Source organism: Ambystoma mexicanum, chromosome 6q (genome assembly GCF_040938575.1).
Source record: "Ambystoma mexicanum isolate Mex_15411 chromosome 6q, UKY_AmexF1_1, whole genome shotgun sequence".
NCBI classification, from domain to species: domain Eukaryota; kingdom Metazoa; phylum Chordata; class Amphibia; order Caudata; family Ambystomatidae; genus Ambystoma; species Ambystoma mexicanum.
In genome coordinates, this window is record NC_090937.1 from 1667048836 (window position 1) to 1667070774 (window position 21939).

At 49.0% G+C, this 21939-nt stretch overlaps 1 protein-coding gene across 1 annotated transcript in view; it reads right to left on the reverse strand.

The window, feature by feature from the left end:
• DOK1 (docking protein 1) overlaps positions 1-21486 on the reverse strand; it is a 465372-nt gene extending 443886 nt beyond the window's left edge. Inside the window, exon 1 of the mRNA XM_069632520.1 lies at positions 21017-21486. Within this exon, the coding sequence (XP_069488621.1) occupies positions 21017-21073 (57 nt within the window). The 5' untranslated portion in view covers positions 21074-21486. The remainder of the gene's footprint in view (positions 1-21016) is intronic.
• Between the last annotated feature and the right edge of the window lie 453 nt (positions 21487-21939).

A 21939-nucleotide genomic window follows, 5' to 3' on the forward strand; every position in this document is an offset into this window, starting at 1 on the left:
TAAAGCTTTTCGTACCATAGGGGTGTACAGGTCTGCCATATCCGCGGGGCATCTCCCTATCGAAGGAGTGCCAGCAGGTGAACACCCAGCAGTAGTGAGGCTTATTAGAGGAGCCAGATTCAAAGTGCCCCATGAACCTCAATACAAGACGGTCTGGGATGTGCTAACAGTCCTTAAACTAGTGGAGAGTTGGCCCGGGAACAGATATGTAACTCTGAAGCAGTTATCAGGGAAGCTAGCGATGCTGTTGTGCCTAGTTTCTTGTAAACGCGTATCGGACGTCAGAGCCCTGGAGGTAGATAGGAAGTCATTTGGGCCAGAAGGCGTGACTTTTACAATCGTAGGAAGAACCAAGACGGGTCATCCTCGGTTCACTACCCATATTTCCCAGCTAGACCTAAATGGTGCGTAGCGAGCTGCGTAAAAGAGTGCGAGAGCAGAACAGAGGAGTTCAGAGCAGCAAATACGAAGCAATTGCTGATTGCGCGCAGAAAGCCATTCAAGAGAGTATCCACAGCTACTATAGCAGATGGGTTAAGGAAGTGATGCAGGAGTAGATGTGGAGAAGTATGGAGCGCACTCTGTGAGAGGAGCTATGGCGTCCAAGGCCTTTAAGACAGGGGTATCCCTTAGAGATATTATGCTGACAGCAGATGGGTCGAATGATCGAACTTGTAAAGAATTTTATTTCAAGCCGACCGAGAGTTTAGCGGTCGCAGTGTTGGGATGCTTTGAACAAGCATAATGCTTGCCTCCAGTCTTGTCATAGAATGAAGATTACCCCTGCTATCTGCACTGGGAGTATTCTATTAAAGACTAGGAGGCGAGCATTAAATTCCCACCCAAGGATGTATTGAGCTTTAGATTGTATCATCGTATGTGGTAATAATATGATAATATTGTCAATACATGGACACCACCCTGATTTTCTACTTTCTGTTATTCCTAGGAGAGGAGCAGAAGAACAATTGATGGAGGAGGCTAGCAGAGGTAGCCGCTTGGATCGAGGAAGTTCGACATTCGCTTGGAGTGGTTCAAGTCGTTGCCAGTTGCAGGACTTCCTGTGGAGTTCTCAATGTGACTTTCAGAGCGAGTAAAAGAGAGGAGGAGCTCAGGGACAGGATGTGGTCATAGCTGAGCAAGAAGTGAGATGTACTACAGAGACGGTGGGAGTTGTAGTTCAAAAGAAGAAAAGTCTGTTTAGACTGTTTTCAATGTTTTGTTATGGTTTTGAGTTTGTTGAAACTGCTGAAAAATGGTAAATTAAAGAAGTTGAAGCATAATGCTCGCCTCCTAGTCTTTAATAGAATTAATACTCCCTGCGCAGCTAGCAGGGGTAATCTTTATTATAGTGAACTGGGGAAACTCTGGGAGCTCAGCCAAACCAATCAAGGTAGTATGGAGAGTGGTCAAGGCTTAGTCTCAGGAGAGGTGAGTTGGGTCAGGGCCCACAAGGAGTCCACACTGTGAGCAATCACGGATTACACTTTGATAGGTAAGTACACAATTACCTATATTCAATATTTGCCAAAGAACACACTATAAAAATGACTTAGAACAGGTAATAATATCACACAATACTAATAATATAAAACATATTGTGACAATTTCCGAGATGTCAAATCTCCCCAAGGGGGAGCATCTTGTCATGAGGCCCGGTTGGTGAGGCCACAATCCGATAGTCCCTCTGAGAGTGGTAATTAGTGAAAGGATCTCATGGGGAGAGACTCCCCCTATGGAAGGGGGACAAAAGCGAACATCTCGGAAGAACGCGGTATAACAACCCTCTACACACACCTTGTACACCTTCATATCCCATTATACCCAACTCCAGATCCCATATGTCTCTAAGTCTAAAAACATAATAACAACTGAGACAAGGGGCCTCATTACGACCCAGGAGCTAATGGGTTAATGGCGCCGTAAAAGGCTGCGGCGCCGTTAACCTATTAGCGCTTAATTACGAGGTCCCTTTGCGGGACCCGACCTTAACGGCTGGTGTAGACCAGCCGTTAAAGTAGGGACCCGCAAAGGGACCTTGGTGCTAAGTACGGTACCGCAATTTGCGGTACCGTACTTATCGCCTTCCCCATTCCCATTGAGCCTTATGAGGCAAAAATGGGAATGGGTAAGGGCCATGGAGGAAGGAGGAATCACCGCCCCGCCAACCTTGTAATGGGGTGGTAATTCCCCCTTTTCTCCATGGCGGAGTCGGTAATTTACCGGCATGGACCATGGTGCTAATAGCACCATGGTCTTCCGCCAGGGTCGTAATGAGGCCCAAGGTAGAGCAGCGACTACCGAAGGGAGACTTTTTTAACAAATACTGGGACGAGGAGGACATGCAGAGCAAAAAAGAGCAATACTGAGAACTTACATGAACAGTCTAGACTTTTATGTCAGCTTACGATAAAAACGAAAGAAGGACTTACTATGGAGTCAAGCCTGCAGGTCAAGCCAGCCCCTGAGCAACAGCAGATATGGAAGCTGTTAGGCCGGGGGAGCAGAGAGGCGATGGAGACTGGAGAGCAGAAGAAGCCGGCAGGTTGCAGAAGGCAGTTCTCCAGGACTGGACGTCAGTTGGATATTTTCCTGTGATGCCAGGTAAATGTAAAGGCTCCGTAAGAAGGTGGACCGCGGGGTGCAAGAGCCATACCTGCATTGCCGGCAGTCACTGGTCACCGAAGCAGATCCAAGAAGCTGACCACTGCGGAGGAGGAATGGACGGCAAACTCTAATTCCCAGAAGAGCCACCGCCATACGAAAGAGTCACTAAAGGTAACAGGAGTAACAGTCGGACTGGCTGGGCTAGGCCTAGTCCATATACCGCAAAGGTCAAGAGGCCAAGGAGGGTCTGGGAACCAATGAGAAGTTGTGAAAGTTACATAGACCAACCAGGAGAGGGAGCCAACAGGGGCTGGGATCCTGAAGAGAGAATTATGAAGATTGCAGGGAATCTCCCTCTGGCTGGTGGTTGTGTAAAGGCACTGACCACCAGGGAAGGGTCAAGGACCCATGAGCAAGAGAGTAACACAAGTCATCTTCCTTGTGGCAGTACTTAGGAGGAAAGGGCTCCAAGTACCCAAATACAAAGCAGAAGAAGAGAAATGTGGGTCTGGAACCCACAGCCACGAACGAAGATCCCTACAAGTCACCTTCTTCGTGGCAGTACCTGGCAGGAGAGTGAATCTGTTCTGCCAAATCAAAGCAGTAGAGACATATGGGTCTGGGACCCGCACCCACAAGCGAAGAGGAGTACAAATCATCTTCCTTGTGGCAGTACTTGGCTGGAGAGTGAACCAAGTCTGGAGATGGGGAACCCTGGGTCTGGGACCCTCAAAGTGAAAGACTTAAAGTATTGAACTGTGAAACCCAAGTGAAAGAGAGGCCAGGGGAAGGGAGTCGTTACCCCTGGTGGTGTTGAACTGTGAAACCCAAGTGAAAGCGAGGCCAGGGGAAGGGAGCCATTCCCCCTGGTGGTGTTGAACTGTGAAACCCAAGTGAAAGAGAGGCCAGGGGAAGGGAGTCATTCCCCCTGGCGGTGTTGAACTGTGAAACCAAAGTGAAAGAGAGGCAGGGGGAAGAGAGTCATTCCCCCTGGCGACGTTGAACTGTGCACCCCAAGTGAAAGCGAGGCCAGGGGAAGGGAGTCATTTTTTTTTTTTTTTTTAATTATTTGTATTGCGCCGTTAACTCCCGAGTTTCGGGGCGCAGAAACGTGGACACAAAGACAACAGAAATGGACGGGACAGTTCCTGGAATCAATGATTTAGTGGGTCATGAACGTGGTCAGTTGAAAAGATATGTTTTCACTAATTTACGAAAACGTAAGTAGTTAGATTCTTTCCTTATGTGGGCTGGCAGATTATTCCAGATGCCTGCTGTAATGACTGGGAAGGATTTTCCCAGTCCAGATCTAAGTTTGTGTGGCATCACTCCGATCCTATTTTGATCCGAGGATCTCAAGGCGCGGCTTAGAACATAAGAACGTATTTTCGATTTTAGATAGCCTGGTGCCTTCCCGTGGATGCATCTGTGGGCTATTGTGAGAGCCTTGAAGTGGGTTCTGCTCTCCACTTTGAGCCAATGTAGTTCCTTCCTAGATGCACTGATGTGGTCTGATTTAGATTTGCATTTGATTATCCTAACTGCGTTATTTTGGATAATCTGGAACGCTTGGATGTTTTTTTTGTTGGCTCCTAGCATAAGTGCGTTCCCATAATCCAAACGGGAAAGGCCCTGGCAGTGTTGAACTGTGAAACCAAAGTGAAAGCGAGGCATGGGGAAGGGAGTCATTCCCCCTGGCGGTGTTGAACTGTGAAACCAACGTGAAAGCGAGGCATGGGGAAGGGAGTCATTCCCCCTGGCGGTGTTGACCTGGGAAACCAAAGTGAAAGTGAGGCATGGCGAAGGGAGTCATTCCCCCATGGCGGTGTTGACCTGGGAAACCAAAGTGAAAGCGAGGCATAGGGAAGGGAGTCATTCCCCCATGGCGGTGTTGACCTGGGTAACCAACGTGAAAGTGAGGCATGGGGAAGGGAGTCATTCCCCCTGGCGGCGTTGAACTGTGAAACCAACGTGAAAGCGAGGCATGGGGAAGGGAGTCATTCCGCCTGGCGGTGTTGATCTGTGAAACCAAAGTGAAAGCGAGGCCCGGGGAAGGGAGTCATTCCCCCTGGCGGTGTTGACCTGGAAAATCCAAGTGAAAGAGAGGCCAGGGGAAGGGAGTCATCCACCCTGGTGGTGTTGAACTATGAAACCAAAGTGAAAAGAGACCAGGGGAAGGGGGTCATTCCCTCTGGTTGTGACAAAATCTGAAGTCAAGATACTAGGAGAAGGGAGTCAGTTCCCAGGTATCCAAGGCCAGAGAAAGGGAGGCATCCCCTTGGTTGTGTTGAACTGTAAAATCCAGATACCAGAAGAACAGAGTCATTCTCCTGGTAACCAAATCTGAAAAGACGTTCTGATACAGAGTGTTAAAAGATAAGCAGTTACCTGACAGAGAGCAGTGCTGGAACTTTGTCATTTGTGTTGGAGGACACATTTTGACCCGGGCAAGGAAGTCATTCCCCTAAGAGGAAGCCAAACCCTGAAAGTGAACTATTATCCCAAGAAGAAGGGAGTCATTCTTCTGGACGGAGAAGATCTACTTTATCTCTAATTTAGTTTTATGTGTAAGGGACAGAAGTAAGGTTTTGATACAGGACGGTGGGCTGTTCATTTACACTGACATTCTGGCAGAGCCATTAGTGTTTTAGTAGAGGCAGGGAAACCTCTCTTAGAGTTAGGGTGAGATAGGCTTCCTCTTTATTTTGATTAAATACTAGTTTGTATTTAGTGTGTCAGTATCCTCCTTCTGCACCCGTACAATAGACACAGTCACAGTTAGTCAGTGTAAAATAATCAATTCACGCCCACAATCCCTGAAAGGGCAGGTAAGTAATTAGATATAGCACTGACAGTCTACAGAGATTACAACCCTAACGGATGGAGTCCACACTTAAGTTGTCAAAGAGATTTAGGAGTTGGGGAAAATGAGAGTGGATGGTTCATGAGGATGTGAAGAAAAGCCCAAAAGGTTGTCCCAGGAGTTTACAAGTAAGTAAAATGCTTTTCTCACTTTTGGAGGGCTTTCAGAACAAGTGTTACCAAAGCCAATAGGCTACAAAAGAAATCAAAGTTCTTCATAAACTTTAAAGGGTGGAGATAGGGGTACCGGTAAGTATCATTATAACTTAGCACCCATACTCCGATTTGTTCTCAGACTTGGCAGGCCGTTGGACGGTCACTTGAAGTAGGTTTTCCCACCATTGTTTCCAGTAGAAGAAGCCCACGAGCTGCATCTGCAAGAAGAGTTGCAGTCGGGTATAGGAGCTGTGTTCAACCTCTTCTTGTGGAACAATGCAGCGGGCACCAATGCAGGACTCCCCGGGAACCTAGAGTACATGCGGGAAAGCAGGTTTCAGCAACTGCCACCAATACATGGTGACAGCAGGCACCACAAATCTTGTGGTCAAAGAAAGCCTTGTATCTCATGACGCGTTGGTGCTGGGATGCCGAAATCTGGCAGGAAGGTGACTTACAGAACAAGCTGAAGACCCCTGAAGTTCTCAGTCAAAACGTGGAACGGCATTGCTTTGACCATGGTAGCCGAAATTGGAGTCGGTCAGTATAATGGATGACTCAGGAACACTTCTGGAGACTCCAGAATGCAGGGCACCAAGAAGAAGTCGACAATGGTTGTTACCACCACCATAAATGGTCGAAGCACCAACAAGCGTCTTCTAAGATAAGTAGCAGGATAGGGCTCCACCAGCACGGCAGAAAAGGTTTGTCCCCAGGCGTTCTCATGATTGGTCCACGGGTCTACCGATGTCGTCACAGCTATGTGGATACTTAGCTCCTCTTCAGATCTCTGGGGAATGGCTGCAGGACTCTTCTTCTTATCCTAAAGTCTAAGTGAGCACAGAAACTCAGTCCAACCAATGTAAGATCTGCCCCTCACACATACCCCAGCAGTGGTCAGACGAGGGACCACTGTTTGTGAAACTCATGCATTCACTCCAGACAGTCCCATCCCACTTCCTGGCTGGTAACACACATCCTCTGCAGTAGCCCACGAAAAAATGTGGCTTTCTCGTGCAAGTGCATGACCATATAAGAAAATTCCAGACCTGGCAAGCCAGGAGGAAGGCCAATGATCAACAGGACAAGCGAAAAAAAACCCTTCTTGCACGGCCATGTTAGACACTAGCCACAGTTAGTAGCCAAACACGGTATACGCAAGAGAGCTAAATAAAAATAAAATGAAAACAGTGAAAGGGTAACTGCGGCCACCAGCTTGTCTTTATGCACATTTAAAAGCAACCAAAAAATCCCTTGAGTGTTAGTCTAGGGTGATACAAACGTATCCCTCTGCACTGCATTGGAAGATGCATTGTGCAATGTGAAAAAGTTACCCAAAAATAGAGAACATATGAAAAGAAAAGGGAAACACAGTTTCCCGGTACTGACGTCCAAAGGACTAGTGAGTTTCCCCATAACAAGTGAGCAAAAGGCAAGTGGATTGGAGCTGAAGGCTTCAGTACTGTGCAAAAAGTCTGGACAAGGTGTAAAAACAAAAGCAACATGTTTGGGGGTCCACAGAATATGGAGGAAAAGTCGCTCCTAGCGATAATGTTCCTAACAGCTTCCACTACCCCAGGTATATTGGCACAGGGGCTATGTACGCAGTCTACTTACCTCTGTTAGAATAAATGCAATGATTTTACCTAGTGCCGGGTGGATAGCTCAGGGGCAATGCGTTTGTCTTGGAGGCAAGACAACGCTGAGCAGCACAGGGTGAAATCCCAGACATGCACTTAGAGACTCTCTGGTGTTAAGCGTGTTACAAAAGATTAAGGAATGAACCTATTCCTGTGACTTCTATAAATGTCCCAAGGTTCTTTTCTGCAGTGTTCAAGTGTGCGTAGGAATTGCCCAGGAAAAGCTGAGAGAGCCTCTGCAGAGAACCTTTGCTGCTAAAACACACACAAAAACCTGATGCTGCCGGCTCAGATACAAGCAGAAGGTTTTCACAGGTCATCTGTTCAAAAGGGTTTAACGCTCATTTACAGATCTACAAACTAGTACTGGCGTAGTGGGAAATGGACCGAAGTCGCTTTAAGAGGGAAGGAATACAAGTACTGGGAGGAAGGGAGGGGAGGAGTATGGAAGGGAAGGGCAGTGCTCTACGGAGAAGAAAGGAGATAAGACAGGCGATTCAGAGGCTCCCATGTCGTATCTTGGGGGACTGTAAGGGGCCTAACAAGTAGCGCATTCCGCATAGTACCAACGGCCAACTGCGTCTCTTTATTTGTTTAACTTTATTCATGACGTATCACATCTGTCACAGATGCATCCAACGTTAACAAAGGCTGCGGCCCAACATTGTAGCCCATCAGCGACGCACCCTCCATTGGCATTTTAATACAGTTCCCATGGCTCCTCAGTCTGACAGTAACAAGCTCAGCCACCCATTACCATACTTAGCGCTCTCTGGGCCCATCCATCCATCCACCCACCCCACCAGGACGGCCAGCTCCGAGCAGCCGCGGGCCACCCACCACGTCCCCGGGCGAGGGGGGAAACCCCCCACTTTCCCCTCATCAGTAGATGAAGGTAAGCCACCAGGGGGCCCCATATAGCTTCAGGTCTAGTGTTCCATCGTCCCTATCAAGGGCACTAAACCAAATGATATCTCCCACCCAGGGGTGTTGCTATGTCTGGAAAAGACCCGGGGCTAGGCTAATGTTGGAACTGTCGGGACTGGGGGCTAGCTAGCCTTTTGGCTGTAGCTCCTGAGCTTCTATCCGGGGCTACAACCAAAAGACCAGGGGCTATAGCCCTCTTAGCCCCCACCCCCTAGCAACGTCTCTGCTCCCACCCATGACATAGGAGCGGGGCAGTAGAACTCGTCCATCGCACAAAAATACACCTGCATGCCAGCGGCTAGCTGCCATTTCCCATATCCCTTCGGTAAACCCGAAAGCCACCCAAACATACAGCCCAGCAACTCACAAGGAATCCCGTGGCCCAGCATCTTTGTAAAAGTCGTCACCACCTCCTTCCCCTAAACTCACGCACTCTGGGACAGGACCACAATATCTGGACCAAGCCCTTGCCTCCCCCGGCAAGATGGGCACCCGTCTTCCCTAGTGGGATCGGACAGCCATGGGCGTTAGAGATGCCAAATACACCCTATGGAGGGTTGCCAGTTGAATGAGCCTTAATCTGGTACTAACTGCACCAACATGTGTGCGATCACATACCATCCCCACTGCTTCTCTGTGAATGTAGAGCCTGCACCCTCCTATTCCACCCTCAGGGGGGCTCGCAGAGACGATGTGCCTTGCCCAAGCTGAACATTGAAGGGATTGAAGCCAAGGCAGCGAGGTAGGCTCTGCCGGGAAAGAGGATGGCCAGACTTTAAAAGCAGCCTGAATCCAAAAGTATTAGACCAAAATGATTCCCCACCTTCTCGGGAGGATAGCTCAGGGGCTACGCGCTCACCTTGAAGCAACACAGGTTCCACCCCCGGGTCCGGGCTTAGAAACCTCTGCGTATTAAGCGTCTTATAAGTAACCAATTGCAATTACACCTTACCCATGAATTGCCTCTGGATACAAGAACACAGTCCGGATATAAATCAAGCATATGGCCGAGCCCCGATTCCCCCCACTCTGAGACCATCGCATCATCACAGGTTGGCCCCAAACATTCGATATTCCAAAGCTGGGGCGGCTTGAGAGCCGCGCTTCAAGCGTGAATAGTACAGGTCTACGGGGTCCTTCCTGGACACCAGAGTGCCCTACAGGGAAAAGGGGCACATGCGGCTAGGGGGCAGATCCTGGCATCCAATAGGTTACAAAGTGTAGTTGTGCTGCCCAGGTTAACAGCAGGCGCCTTAAAATATAGAATCGCATCATCAGCGTACAAAGAAAGCAGCCCCCTCCCTCTCGCAGTGATATTTCCCAAATTGCTATAGTGAAAAGGAGGAGTGATAGTGGGCAGCCCTACCTTGTCCCTCCTCCCAGAACGAGAGATGTAGACCGCTTACCAAAGGGGCTTCGGAAAGAAACTCCCCTAGCCAACCCGCGACACCTAGGGCCGTTTGTAAATTAGTCGAAAAGGCCTTCAAAATAAGGCTCGAGTCAGCCACCACTTGCCCATTCTTATCCCGTAGCACCGCTCGATCAGTAGTACCCCCCTCCGGCCTCATCATTGCTGCCCCAGCCTCCACTCCTCCCCATATTTCGTAGCCAGTACAGGCCACACCAAATACTTAACTTCACCATCTGCTTCATAGCGGAACCGGTCCAACGCCATTTTGAACATCGTCAAAGTGTCAACATTGCTGGCTTCCCCAAGCCGAAGCTCCAGGACTTTTACCTCCAATTTCAACCCCAATAGTTGACGCCTAATGGCCTTCAACACCCCAAATTATACAGCTGCCTCGCAGAACCACCTTAAAGACCTTCCAAGTAGTGGCCATAGAAGCAACTGACCCCAAGTTGTCCCTGAAACACGTTGAAGTTGTGTCTAACACCTTACTGCAGGACACTATGGGCCTCATCGTAAGTTCGGAAAAGCGTTAAAAAATGCGGTATTAATGCTATTACCGGTGAATTACTGGATTACTGCTCTGTCCAACTATGCGTTGGGCGGAAAGTTACCCAGCTTTAGCTCCTGCTTTGCTGTGTTATTACCGATAATTGTGTCCAGCATCTTCCATTGGGTCCAATGGACCCAATGGAAAAGGGGACTTCCCGCCTCACTTGGCCCCCGCTACTAGGGATTCGGCGCTAATTGTGCCGGACCGAGTTGCAGTAATGCTAATTGCAGTGGGCGGTATCCCAGCGCATTTATCGTCGGGATACCACCCAACTCCTGATGACCCCCTATATTAATGCTGAGGACTTGAAGTGCCAATAAGGTTGAGGTACGCCCTCTCAACCCAAATCTATCGACCACAAGACTGGAGAGTGGTCCGATAGCGTCCTTGGAAGAAGAGTGCACTCCACTATCATACGCAGCAGCGCCGGGTCCGCCAGGATATAGTCAATGCAGGATGACATATCATGGCCCGACGAGTAAAAGGTGTATTCCGTGTCTCCAGGGTGCAACGTCGTCCACACATCCAGCGGACCCAGGTCATCCATAGCCTCCCAGACTGTGCGTGAGGCACACGAGGGGGGACGAGCACTCCCCGCAGACCTGTCATTGGACCCATCCAGAATCACACTGAGGTACCCAGGCGGTACAATGATGAAGAAGCGTCTCGTAAACCTCAGGCTCGTCCACATTGGGTTTACAGACATTCACAATTGTAACAGGGACATGAGCCAAGGAACCTGAAACGATCACAAACCTGGCCCTCGGACCAATAACTTTCTCCACTAAGTGAAAGCCGAGCGCCTTCCCCTGCCACACTTATTCTTGGCTATTGCCTACCCGCCCAAACCCTTATCTGCCCTTTCCCACCCACCTCTAAAAAATTCAAAGAGCATTTTCGATGGAATGTGCATGTTAAAATGCCAGGGGATGAAAATGCAGGCGATGAAAGGACGTCGTACCCATAGACCAACAAGTGTAACCACCCAGAGGCACCAGACTCCACGGCCACACAGACCTGGTCCGGCCAACATCCGCCAGGGGGAGGCCATCTTCTCAAAGGATTATAGCAGCTGAACGGTACCATTAGATAGCTAACGCCCACAGATCCCAGCGCATGCCCATACCGCCATTATACCACAGAGTTCCCCTCAGGCTTGTCTGCGGCTGCATAGGCTGAAACAGACCCGGGGATGTGTGTCCCAGAACTGCCCAGACCCCAGCAGAACCCCAAACCAATGGTGCGGCTCGGCCAATCGCAATGCTCTCCCAAATCAGCACAGCATTCCTTCGGCCAGGCCTCCAAAAAATCCTGCACTGCCGCGGGATCTGTACAGAGGCGAGTCGTGTTAGTATGCACTACCCTGAGCCTAGCTGGGTAAAGCCTGGCGTATTGCAGGCCTCGCTCCCAAAGAGAGTGTTTCGCCACCGAGAAGGAGACTGAGGGAGTGAAGTCCAGATAGAACGAGACTCGAACCTCTTTCTACTGGAGATTGCCAAGGTCCCGGGCGCTGCGAAGGATCACATTGCGATCTCGATAATTCAGCAGGCGTGCTAGAACTGCATGTCTGTCTCTAACACTGATGACAAGCAGGTGATTATCACACAGACACATTTGAGTTGTGTGCAAGTCAAAAAGAAGTACAGTCATATGTAGGTTAGTTTGCAGTGCAGAGAGTCGAAGAAGCACCATGTCAAGAAATAAACCGGCCTGGTTTTTAGGTTCTCACGATATTTTATTGTAGTACATTTTATTTTATTGTTCATTTATAACACGCTTGATTTCTAAGTGCAGGTTTCGGGATTCAAACCTGTGTTGCGCTGCGTTATCTTGCTTCCAAGACAAACACTTAGCCCCTGAGCTATCCTTCCTCAGGACTACATGTAGTCCTAGATTTATTGAAGGGACAAGACTAGAAGATGGCTTGTGGTGCACACACCAGGCCTTCTAGGCCATGATCTACCACCACTCTTTGGGCATATTTCAGAAAAGGGAGTGTACACGAGGTAATGAGGTTAAGCAAGGAAAGTGGTTCCTGTGTTGCTGCATTGCCAGGTCTCGCAGGCTTTTCAGTTTTCATGTTCAGAAGTAACTTTGCGCGCCCTTTTCTGTTGTGAACCAGAAGATAATACATGTGTATGTTGACATTCTAACAGGTTCGCCTCTTTCGCTTTTCTTTATGCAGTTGATAACATAATCATCAGTTACGTATGTGGTGTTCACGTGAATTATTGTACATATTGTGAAAGTGCTGGTACTAAATGTGAGGAGCTGCAGATTATTCCTTTCCCTGAGAAAAGTATTTCTAGCTCAACAGTTACCAAATCGGATCTTCCAAGGCAAGACACCGAATCACAAAGAGGCCCCCATTTCTTTTCTAAACTGCTGAGTTTATTCACATGTATGCTAGACATACATAGATGGTTTGGATTTTTGTAGCACTTCAAATCTTTCATCACATCACACACAACAGCAAACTTTGGGGCGGTCACAAACAATGACTACAAACGGATGCCCTTATCACACAGTTTAAATTGTTATGCTTCTCGGAAGTATAGTAGTATTAGTGACAGGAATTATTTTAAGGCTCACGTCTCTTTGTCTTCTGTTGTAATAGAAGAAGACATCTGGCTGACCTGTGCATAGACGTATTTACAACAAGCCCGTCTGTGCCCGGGCCTATGGCGGCAGATTGCCAGAGCAGCGGCAGGTTATTGCAGTTTATTTTCAATTTACTGGTTCTGATTTTTTTAATGTAAAGCAAATTTTGTTTCTCAGAGTCTGTCTGTTCCACAACACTACAATTAATGTTGAGCTGTTAGCAGTCATTCCACTCTGACAGCTTAACTCTGTGATGGGCAACTTGTATATGCTTGGTATTTGCAAAAGCTGCATTATCAGGGGGACTTTTGTTTTTATTTTTTTTAAAAGGATCCGTGAACCAAACCCAGCTTTAGGTATTGAGGGATTCAGTCATACACCTCTCACAAACATGTATGACCATTCCTTTTATTGGCGCCACTTCACATTATCTTGGAGTTCTTTCTGCTAAATACACACATGCACCGTGTTAAGCAATCACTTTTATATTCAAGTATACAAAATGCATTTTTTAAACCATTGCAAATATGAGGGTTTTCCCTTCAGAAAAGTAAATGTTAAAAATAATGCATCATTTTACAATATTAAATGCATTCCCATGTTTACTTCAAGCACGGAGTTCCCACAGGTGGCACTAAAATGATGCTCAGAAGCAAGCACTCATTTCCCTCCCCGGCCCCACGTTTCAGAGGTCTGTGGCCACCCAAAAGTGGCGAGCATGAAATAGATCGTAGCAGTGGTCGAAGTGTACGAAAAGAAGTAGTGGAACTATGTTCCCTGCTGGCCTGCACCCACTCCCCACAAACCCCATCACCACGCCCCTCCAACACACAATACACCCCCCCAAACACTTGCACCTGCTGCTTAAGGGAATGTTCAGTGCAGGGCACTGAAAGTGCAAGTTTCAACTTCTTCCTAGACTTTTATTTTAAAACGAAACCATTCCGGAACGGTTTCTTTTTAAAATAAAAGTATAGGAGCTGTAAAAGGTCATTTAAAAAAGTACAGGAGCACCGCTCCCGACCGCTCCCGCTCACTTCGACCACTGGATCATAGAGAATTTAAAATGAAGAAGAGTAAATCTGAATGCACACGTGCATCAAGAAACCTGTGAAAGGATGTCAAAGGCCACAGAAGGGGGAGGAGAAAGGCTCTGTGCCAAAGGTAGACACTGTCCCATAAAGATATCCATTCAGCCATCTCTACAGAAGCTGCTCAGTGCTCAGCCGGAAAATGGCGTCCCTGCTGGGTTTATCATGTGTCTGCCCGCTCAGTACTACCAGGAGAACCAACTGCAAAGTATGTCACACAATGCAGAACTGTGATGCGTATAAGTCATCTTAACATTCATTATGCTTTAAATACCAGGTAGGACCTTTACAGTGAAACAGTACTTCAAACGACAGCAGGACATCTATATCTGTACCCACACGTCTCAAAATGTTCCTATGCATTGTGCAGTCGAACTCTACGGAGTTAAACATTTTAAATTGCCTTAAACGCAAGCTGGCAAGACCCACAGCCGAAACTACACCCACAAGGGTAATATTGTGCTGGAACGGCCGATCCATTGCTCACTTTTACTCTTAGAGTGTTGGGTATTTTGAACAATGGCACAAACAGCAATGATGTAAACAGTTTGTACCACTTCATCTGTTATAAAAGGTGCCGGCATTATGCACTGTGCAGCTGCGAGGAGTGCTGTTGCTTCCCACACATGAATGTACGGCGACGCCCTTATCCGTTACTCCACCGTGGGTATGCACAGCCAAAGATTCCAAGAACCTTCGCTAAGTGTCTTCACTCTACTGAGGTGTTTATGCCCAGAGAGAGTTTCCAAACTTCCCTTGTGATTTTGCCATATTTTAATGGCGTTCCAGGCTAAGGGATTGGAGGTACATCGGCTGCAGCAGGTAACTTGCCTTATTTCCATGTTACCCCCTGCTCACACCAGAGCTGTAACCATGAGAAGGGGTTTGAGTTATTTGTATTCAACATTTTTATAAGATGGGCCTGTACCACTTGCATATAGTTCATATGGAAACTTTACCATTTGAAAGGGCCAGATGTAGAAATTGAGTATGTTGCATTAATATTACGAACCAGTCTAGGAGCTTCTCATACAGTGACAGCAGGCGATTTGTGGGAGGGACCAGATATTAGCACTGAAATAAGAATTCATCATCGCAACCTTCTCTGCTTATGTTCTTACCACTTCCTCTAAAAGATTGTTTTGCGGACTTACCCAAAAGCAAACAATTAGACATAACAATTACCTCTAGTGCACGCAACTGTAGGACACGCTGCCTTCTCCAAATCTTGGGCAGCAGAGATCTGAAAAACGCTCTTTCAAGTAACATAATGCAGAAGATGACAGGCTTCAATTAACAGAAAGGAAGCAATAACTTCCTAATCCCTGCCACCTTAAAAACGTCCTTATAATATTATAGAGGTAAAATGTGAAGGGGCGTCGTTTGGACAACGCAGACAGAGTTTGTTGAGGGACGGAATCTGGTGAAGGCGCAGCGTCTGGCATTGATGGAGTAAAGTTGGGGGGGCACATGCACTTATTTGGGCCTCGTTCAGCAGAAAGCCTAAATACATCACTGCTACCTGTGTCTTAACTAGTTAAAAGCTCACAATAGACAACAATAGTTCAATCGTTAAAGACAACACTTTGCTAAAGTAAGCATATATCCTTGAGTTGCAGGTCCCCTGCCTTATGCCCTCGTGGATAATGTGTAGGCCCACTCTGGCAAGGAACCTGGGTTAGACCACTGACAAGATGTTTGTGTGCATCCAGGGGAAGTGACTGGCAGCCACCCTGACTCAAAGGAAACACTCTCCCAGGCAGTACCCTTTTGGTGGTAAGTTGCTGCTCACAGTGGTGCATGCATGTGGTTGGCATGCGTAGGTAGGGTAAGACACAGAACCCAGACCACAAAGATGCATGCGATTTCTAATGCAGTTTCCCACCCATGAAGTGCTGGCCATCAGCCTCAAACCAACAGATTCACAGAGCGCCGTGCTGACCCCATGAAAGATGTCAAATGTAGGTCTTCTCTTGTCAAGTCCTGGTGCACCTGGATCCAGCCTGAATTGTAATGTCCGAAATGTCCAGCTCAGTACTGGCCACCCATTGACTGGAACATTCAAAGCACTGCACAGTTTGAGTGCTGTAATATATGTGGTTCTTAAGTCTCACTTAAGAGCATGTGGTGCAATTAAATCCTCCCTTAACAGGGAAAGTGGGGCATGGAGAGTGGGCAGTGCAGAGGCGGTGTGCGTGTTACTGCCCATGACCTCCTAGGAGAGCAACTGTGGAAAACATGTAGGTTGCCCCTTAGGCTGAACGAGCTCAGAGGCAGGGCATGACCAGAATCTAGGGAAAGTTCCATGCCGCTGTCTCCCTGATGGTAAGAAAGTGCTGGAGTTCTCTACAAAAGCAGGGAAGTACTGGCATTTGTCCACAAAATGCATTCTCTGTTCAATTTTCAGTATGGAGGATTCTGGAAGCATCATTCCGGGATATGTCGTCTACGGGGGATCAGATTTCCAGTGCCTTGGCTGGCCCAATAGTGGTAATCCAGAAAAAGACTAGAGCCTTGCGGCTCTGTAGAGATCTCAGGATATTGAACATGGTGGATATATCACTGATGTGTAGGGTGCAGGATGGATCACTCTTTACCTAGGATCTATTGAAGTGCCATGCCCTGAAGACCGCTGGGTGTTACTGTTCGCTTGAGTGACATCATTGTTCGGCCATCGTATTAGGAACTCCTAGATGAAGTATGACTCTTGCACTTACTTCTAAGAACTAGGAACCACAAATATTCTAAGTCACATTAGTGGAGACACTTGTCGGGGCAGCCTGGTACACTGCATCAGGCACGGTTCACTCTGAGGGTCATACCAATGCCACTGCTCGGCAGCTGTTCCAGTGTTAGAGAGATGCCAGTATCCCTGCTTGCACATCTGTCACTGCATGGCGAGCAAAGACTGCTGTGTATGGGGCTGTATCTGACACTGCATGGAAGTTGTCTTAATGTATAGGGCGGACTGTGTCACTGCAATCCAAGCAGCACTATGTGTCACCTGCCTATGCCACTGCACGGAGAGTTGCCCCCGAGTACCTTCATGGTGAGGGCTGGTTTCTCCTGTGTCACTGCCTGGGAGCTGGTTGGTCTTTGGGGTGCAGCCTGAGTGACTGTGTGGGGGTTGGTTTCTAGTCTGTGGTGCGCCTCCCGAGTCACTGCATATCTGATTCCCTTATAGGACGCTTCCTGTGTCTCTTCATGGGGGTCTGGTGCGCCTCCTGTGTCACTGCATATCTGGTTCCCCTGTAGGACGCTTCCTGTGTCTCTTCGTGGGGGTCCGCTGCACCTCCTGTGTCACTGCATATCTGGTTCCCCTGTAGGACGCTTCCTGTGTCTCTTCATGGGGGTCTGGTGTGCCTCCTGTGTCAATGCATATCTGGTTCCCCTGTAGGACGCTTCCTGTGTCTCTTCATGGGGGTCTGGTGTGTCTCCTTTGTCACTGCATACCTGGTTCCTGTATAAAACACCTCCTATGTCACTTCATGGGGGTACAGTGCACCTCCTGTGTCACTGCATATCTGGTTCCCATGTAGGACGTTTCCTGTGTCACTTGATGGGGGTTTGGTGCACCTCCTGTGTCACTGCATATCTGGTTCCCTTATAGGACGCTTCCTGTCTCTTCATGGGGGTCTGGTGCGCCTCCTGACTCACTGTCTGAGGGACTGGTCCCTCTGGGATGCCTCTTGTAACTTATGTGTCGTTGCATCGGGTGGTGTTCCTCTATAGGGTGCCTGCTTTGTCACCACATGAGGGGTATATGTTCCTCTATAGGGCGCCTGCTTTGTCTCTGCATGGGTGGTATATGTTCCTCTATAGGGTGCCTGCTTTGTCACTGCATGGGGTGGTGTTCCTCTATAGGGTGCCTGCTTTGTCACTGCATGGGGTGGTGTTCCTCTATAGGGCGCCTGCTTTGTCTCTGCATGGGTGGTATATGTTCCTCTATAGGGCACCTGCTTTGTCACTGCATGGGGTGGTGTTCTGCTATAGGGCACCTGCTTTGTCTCTGCATGGGTGGTATATGTTCCTCTATAGGGTGCCTGCTTTGTCACTGCATGGGGTGGTGTTCCTCTATAGGGTGCCTGCTTTGTCACTGCATGGGGTGGTGTTCCTCTATAGGGCACCTGCTTTGTCCCTGCATGAGGGTTATATGTTTTTCACTAGGGAGCCTGCCTTGTCACGGCATGGGTGGTATATGTTCCTCTATAGGGTGCCTGCTTTGTCACTGCATTTGGGTATATGTTCCTCTATAGGGCGCCTACTTTGTCACTGCATGGGGGTATATGTTCCTCTATAGGGCGCCTGCTTTGTCACTGCATGGGTGGTATATGTTCCTCTTTAGGGCGCCTGCTTTGTCACTACCTGGGTGGTATATGTTCCTCTATAGGGTGCCTGCTTTGTCACTGCATGGGGGTATATGTTCCTCTATAGGGCGCCTGCTTTGTCACTGCATGGGTGGTATATGTTCCTCTATAGGGTGCCTGCTTTGTCCCTGCATGACAGTGATATGTTTCTCTTTAGGGTGCCTGCTTTGTCACTGCATGGGGTGGTGTTCCGCTATAGGGTGCCTGCTTTGTCACTGCATGAGGGGTATATGGGCCTCTAAAGGGCGCCTGCTATGCCCCTGCATGAGGGCTATATTTTCCTCTATAGGGTGCCTGCTTTGTCACTGCATGGGGTGGTGTTCCTCTATAGGGCGCCTGCTTTGTCTCTGCATGGGTGGTATATGTTCCTCTATAGGGCGCCTGCTTTGTCACTGCATGGGTGGTATATGTTCCTCTATAGGGTGCCTGCTGTGTCCCTGCATGACAGTGATATGTTTCTCTTTAGAGTGCCTGCTTTGTCACTACATGGGTGGTGTTCCTGTGTCAATTTATGAAGACTGCTTCTCCTCTTGCACACATGCCATCATTACCCATTCATTTTGCATTCTGGGATGTGTAGTCCTGGATTTCCCCATAATAAACCCAGGACTACAAGTACCTAAATGCACAATTAAAACCCGAACCGATCCACCATCTCCAGTGTGGAGGGGGCGGAGGGGGGGTGTGTTGGCGCGTGACTGCATATAGACTGGTCCTCGCATACTCGGGGAGCGCTGCCTGCAGGCAGGGCCGGTCTTTGCATCAGGCAGTGCAAGGGGCTGCCTGAGGTGCCAGGCTCTGGGGGGCGCCAGTCTGACTTCAACAACACCATTGTCATCATTTAAATTATTGTAAAAAAAGTACATTCAGTACACAAAAAACAAAGTGAAACCTTTTAAATCAGACTCTCCAATTCCTGCTGTGTCAGCAGTGCATACACAGCCAGGCCCCTCTGGGGTCTTTGCAAGCCCTTGCGGCCGGACCTTAAAAGCAACATGTGTTGCTCATCAGTTCCCAGGCCGAAACTTGGTTGATTACACGTGCCTCCTCCTCAGCGCACGTGCTGTACAGAGCTGGGGCTTATTGATTGGTCTGGTAGGATACAGACGGCACTTGCGAAGTTGTGCTTGAGTGGTTAATATCTCGGGTACATGCAACTCTTTGTGCAAGCGTTGGCCACACGCTCTGGAAACAAAGAAGTGGTGTGCCTGTATTTGCATTATTGTTGCTCTGTGAGGCCAGTGCTGCGCAGGTGGGTGTGGGGCAGTGGTGCCACGACCATTCAGTACAAGCGTAACACAGTAATGCCAGAGTCGCTCATATCATAGGCTGTATGGATTATTGATGCAAAGGCGTTCATTTGTCACTGTAATGGAGCACTACAAAGCCCCTTCATTAAATGAATAACCGCCTTTAATGTACATTTTACTCACATACTAAGAAATACCCTACTTTTAAAATGATGGTTGCTACTTTAACACAGACATGAAAAGCTCTTTCTTTGCTGTGCTCTGGGTGTAGCACAAGCACAGCAATTGATATACATCAAGTGACCTAAAATAGCTTCCTTTTAAGATTAATATTCTTCAACCAATATAAACACTATAGAGAAAAAAAGAGCATTCGGAATGTAGTATTGCACTGTAATAGCACAAAGTAAGGTTGGGGTTGCTGACCACAGAAGCATCAATCTTTAGATCAGAAGTCCACCGTTTCCGTTCCTGCCTTGCCATCCATGGTGCCACTGAAACAATGCAATTAACTTGAAAATGAATGACTGCAGGCTAAATGGGCCATGCAGAAAACTGATACAGCACCCACATATGCTTGTATATTTTGTGGGTCGTCCTCGCTTCCCAAGCACTCTGCAATGTGCCACAAAGGTGCCCACAGGCCAGGCTTCCCCATAATGCTGGTGTTTGATAAAAGACTGCACAGGGTACACACAGACACAAAGCTGCACCCATCATTGTGTTGCACACAGTCACACACTGAGGCGCACAGAGGCACTGGAGAAGCACCAGATCAGACACAAAGGAGAGGGAGGGGGTAATGGGGGGACAGGCACTGGTTAGACCACCCACCCATGTCCCCCTCCCCAACTTCCCACCAAGTGAATGAAGCAGAGGCCAGGCACATACCCCATATCAGCTTCAGTGATACAGCTCTGACACCTGGAATCTTAAGCAACACACATCAAACACCATGACCCCTCCCATTGCCTTAGTAAGACATTTCAGACTTCAGCGAACCCCCCCGCCCCCTCTTCCGTCCAGCTTGTATTATAAGGCGAACACGGACAGAACAGGACACAGACAATAAATGCTGCTGGCGGCTGCACAGTTAACTAATGCCTGGTGATTACTAATGTAAAAGGTTTCATTGGTAGCACATACATTCGAATGAATACATGTTTAGGCAAATGAAAGAGGAGGGGTGTTCGTACTTGCATGTCTCGGCAGTGATTGGAAGGGTAGGGGCCATGAGACTGTTCATTCCCACAGCAGTGCTTAAGTGTGTGGTTTCTCTGGTTTCAGATGTGAAGGAGAGAGTTAACTGATTGTAACATTGAAGCCGCACTAGAATAGTCTCATTAGAATGTGTAAAGAAGTTAGATGCCCCCCACACAAGTAAATTTGCCCCTCCCCCATCATTTCCGAAGTTAGCACCACTGCCAACATTTTGGGGGGCGGGGGCGCCAACCATGCTACCTGCCTGGGGTGCAATCTGGTCTAAGACCGGCCCTGCCTGCAGGAGCTGCCCGTGTTACTATACGGGGGCTGCCCCCCCTTTTCAGCACTTACCTTGCCGAACTTCTGGTGCTGCACGTAGAGCTGCCCCTCCCTCACCGGCCGGTCCATGCTGCTCGCATGGGGGGGGTGGGGGCGTGGGCTCAGGCCGCCCCTGCTAGTCGGTGGCCCCTGCAGCGCTCTCTGCCTGGGCCTGGTGCCCTCCCGCCCAGGTTCGGGTGCTGGGTCCGCGGGTTCGGGTGCTCCCCTAAATCACCGCCACAGGGTTCCCTTGGGATCCACTCCGTCTGGAGCTGGGAGATGTGCCCCCGGCTCTGATCCCAGCCTGGCCTCGGATCCTCTGCCCGGGACTCGGGTGTTCGGGAGTTCGCGGTCACGGCACCGGGTTCGGATCCTCTGCCCCAGGCTAGCCGCTCTCTCTCCACGGGATCAGTCGCTCCCCGACTCGCGGAGTGTGTACGTCTCACTCCACTTCCTTCTTCTGCTGCTGCTTCCTCTAAAAGCAGAGCAGGACCCGGAACAGCACAGCCGCGAGCACACACCCATGCAAAATCACACCCCCGTGCACTGCAGGCTCACCAATGCAGCGCGAACAAACGCACAAAGTGTAGCGCCCTCGCCCTGTGCAGTGTACTCCCCACAGCGCACACAAGCAAGGGTAGCGCTCTCTCCACAGCTGGCACCATGTGCAGTGCTCTCCCCACAGCGCACACAGCAAGGGTAGCGCTCTCTCCACAGCTCGCACCCTGTGCAGTGCTCTCCCCACAGCGCACACAGCAAGGGTAGCGCTCTCTCCACAGCTCGCACCCTGTGCAGTGCTCTCCCCACAGCGCACACAGGCAAGGGTAGTTCTCTCTCCACAGCTCGCACCCTGTGCAGTGCTCTCCCCACAGCGCACACAGGCAAGTGTAGCTCTCTCCACAGCTCTCACTCTATGCAGCGCTCTCCCCACAGCGCACACGAGCAAGTGCAGCGCT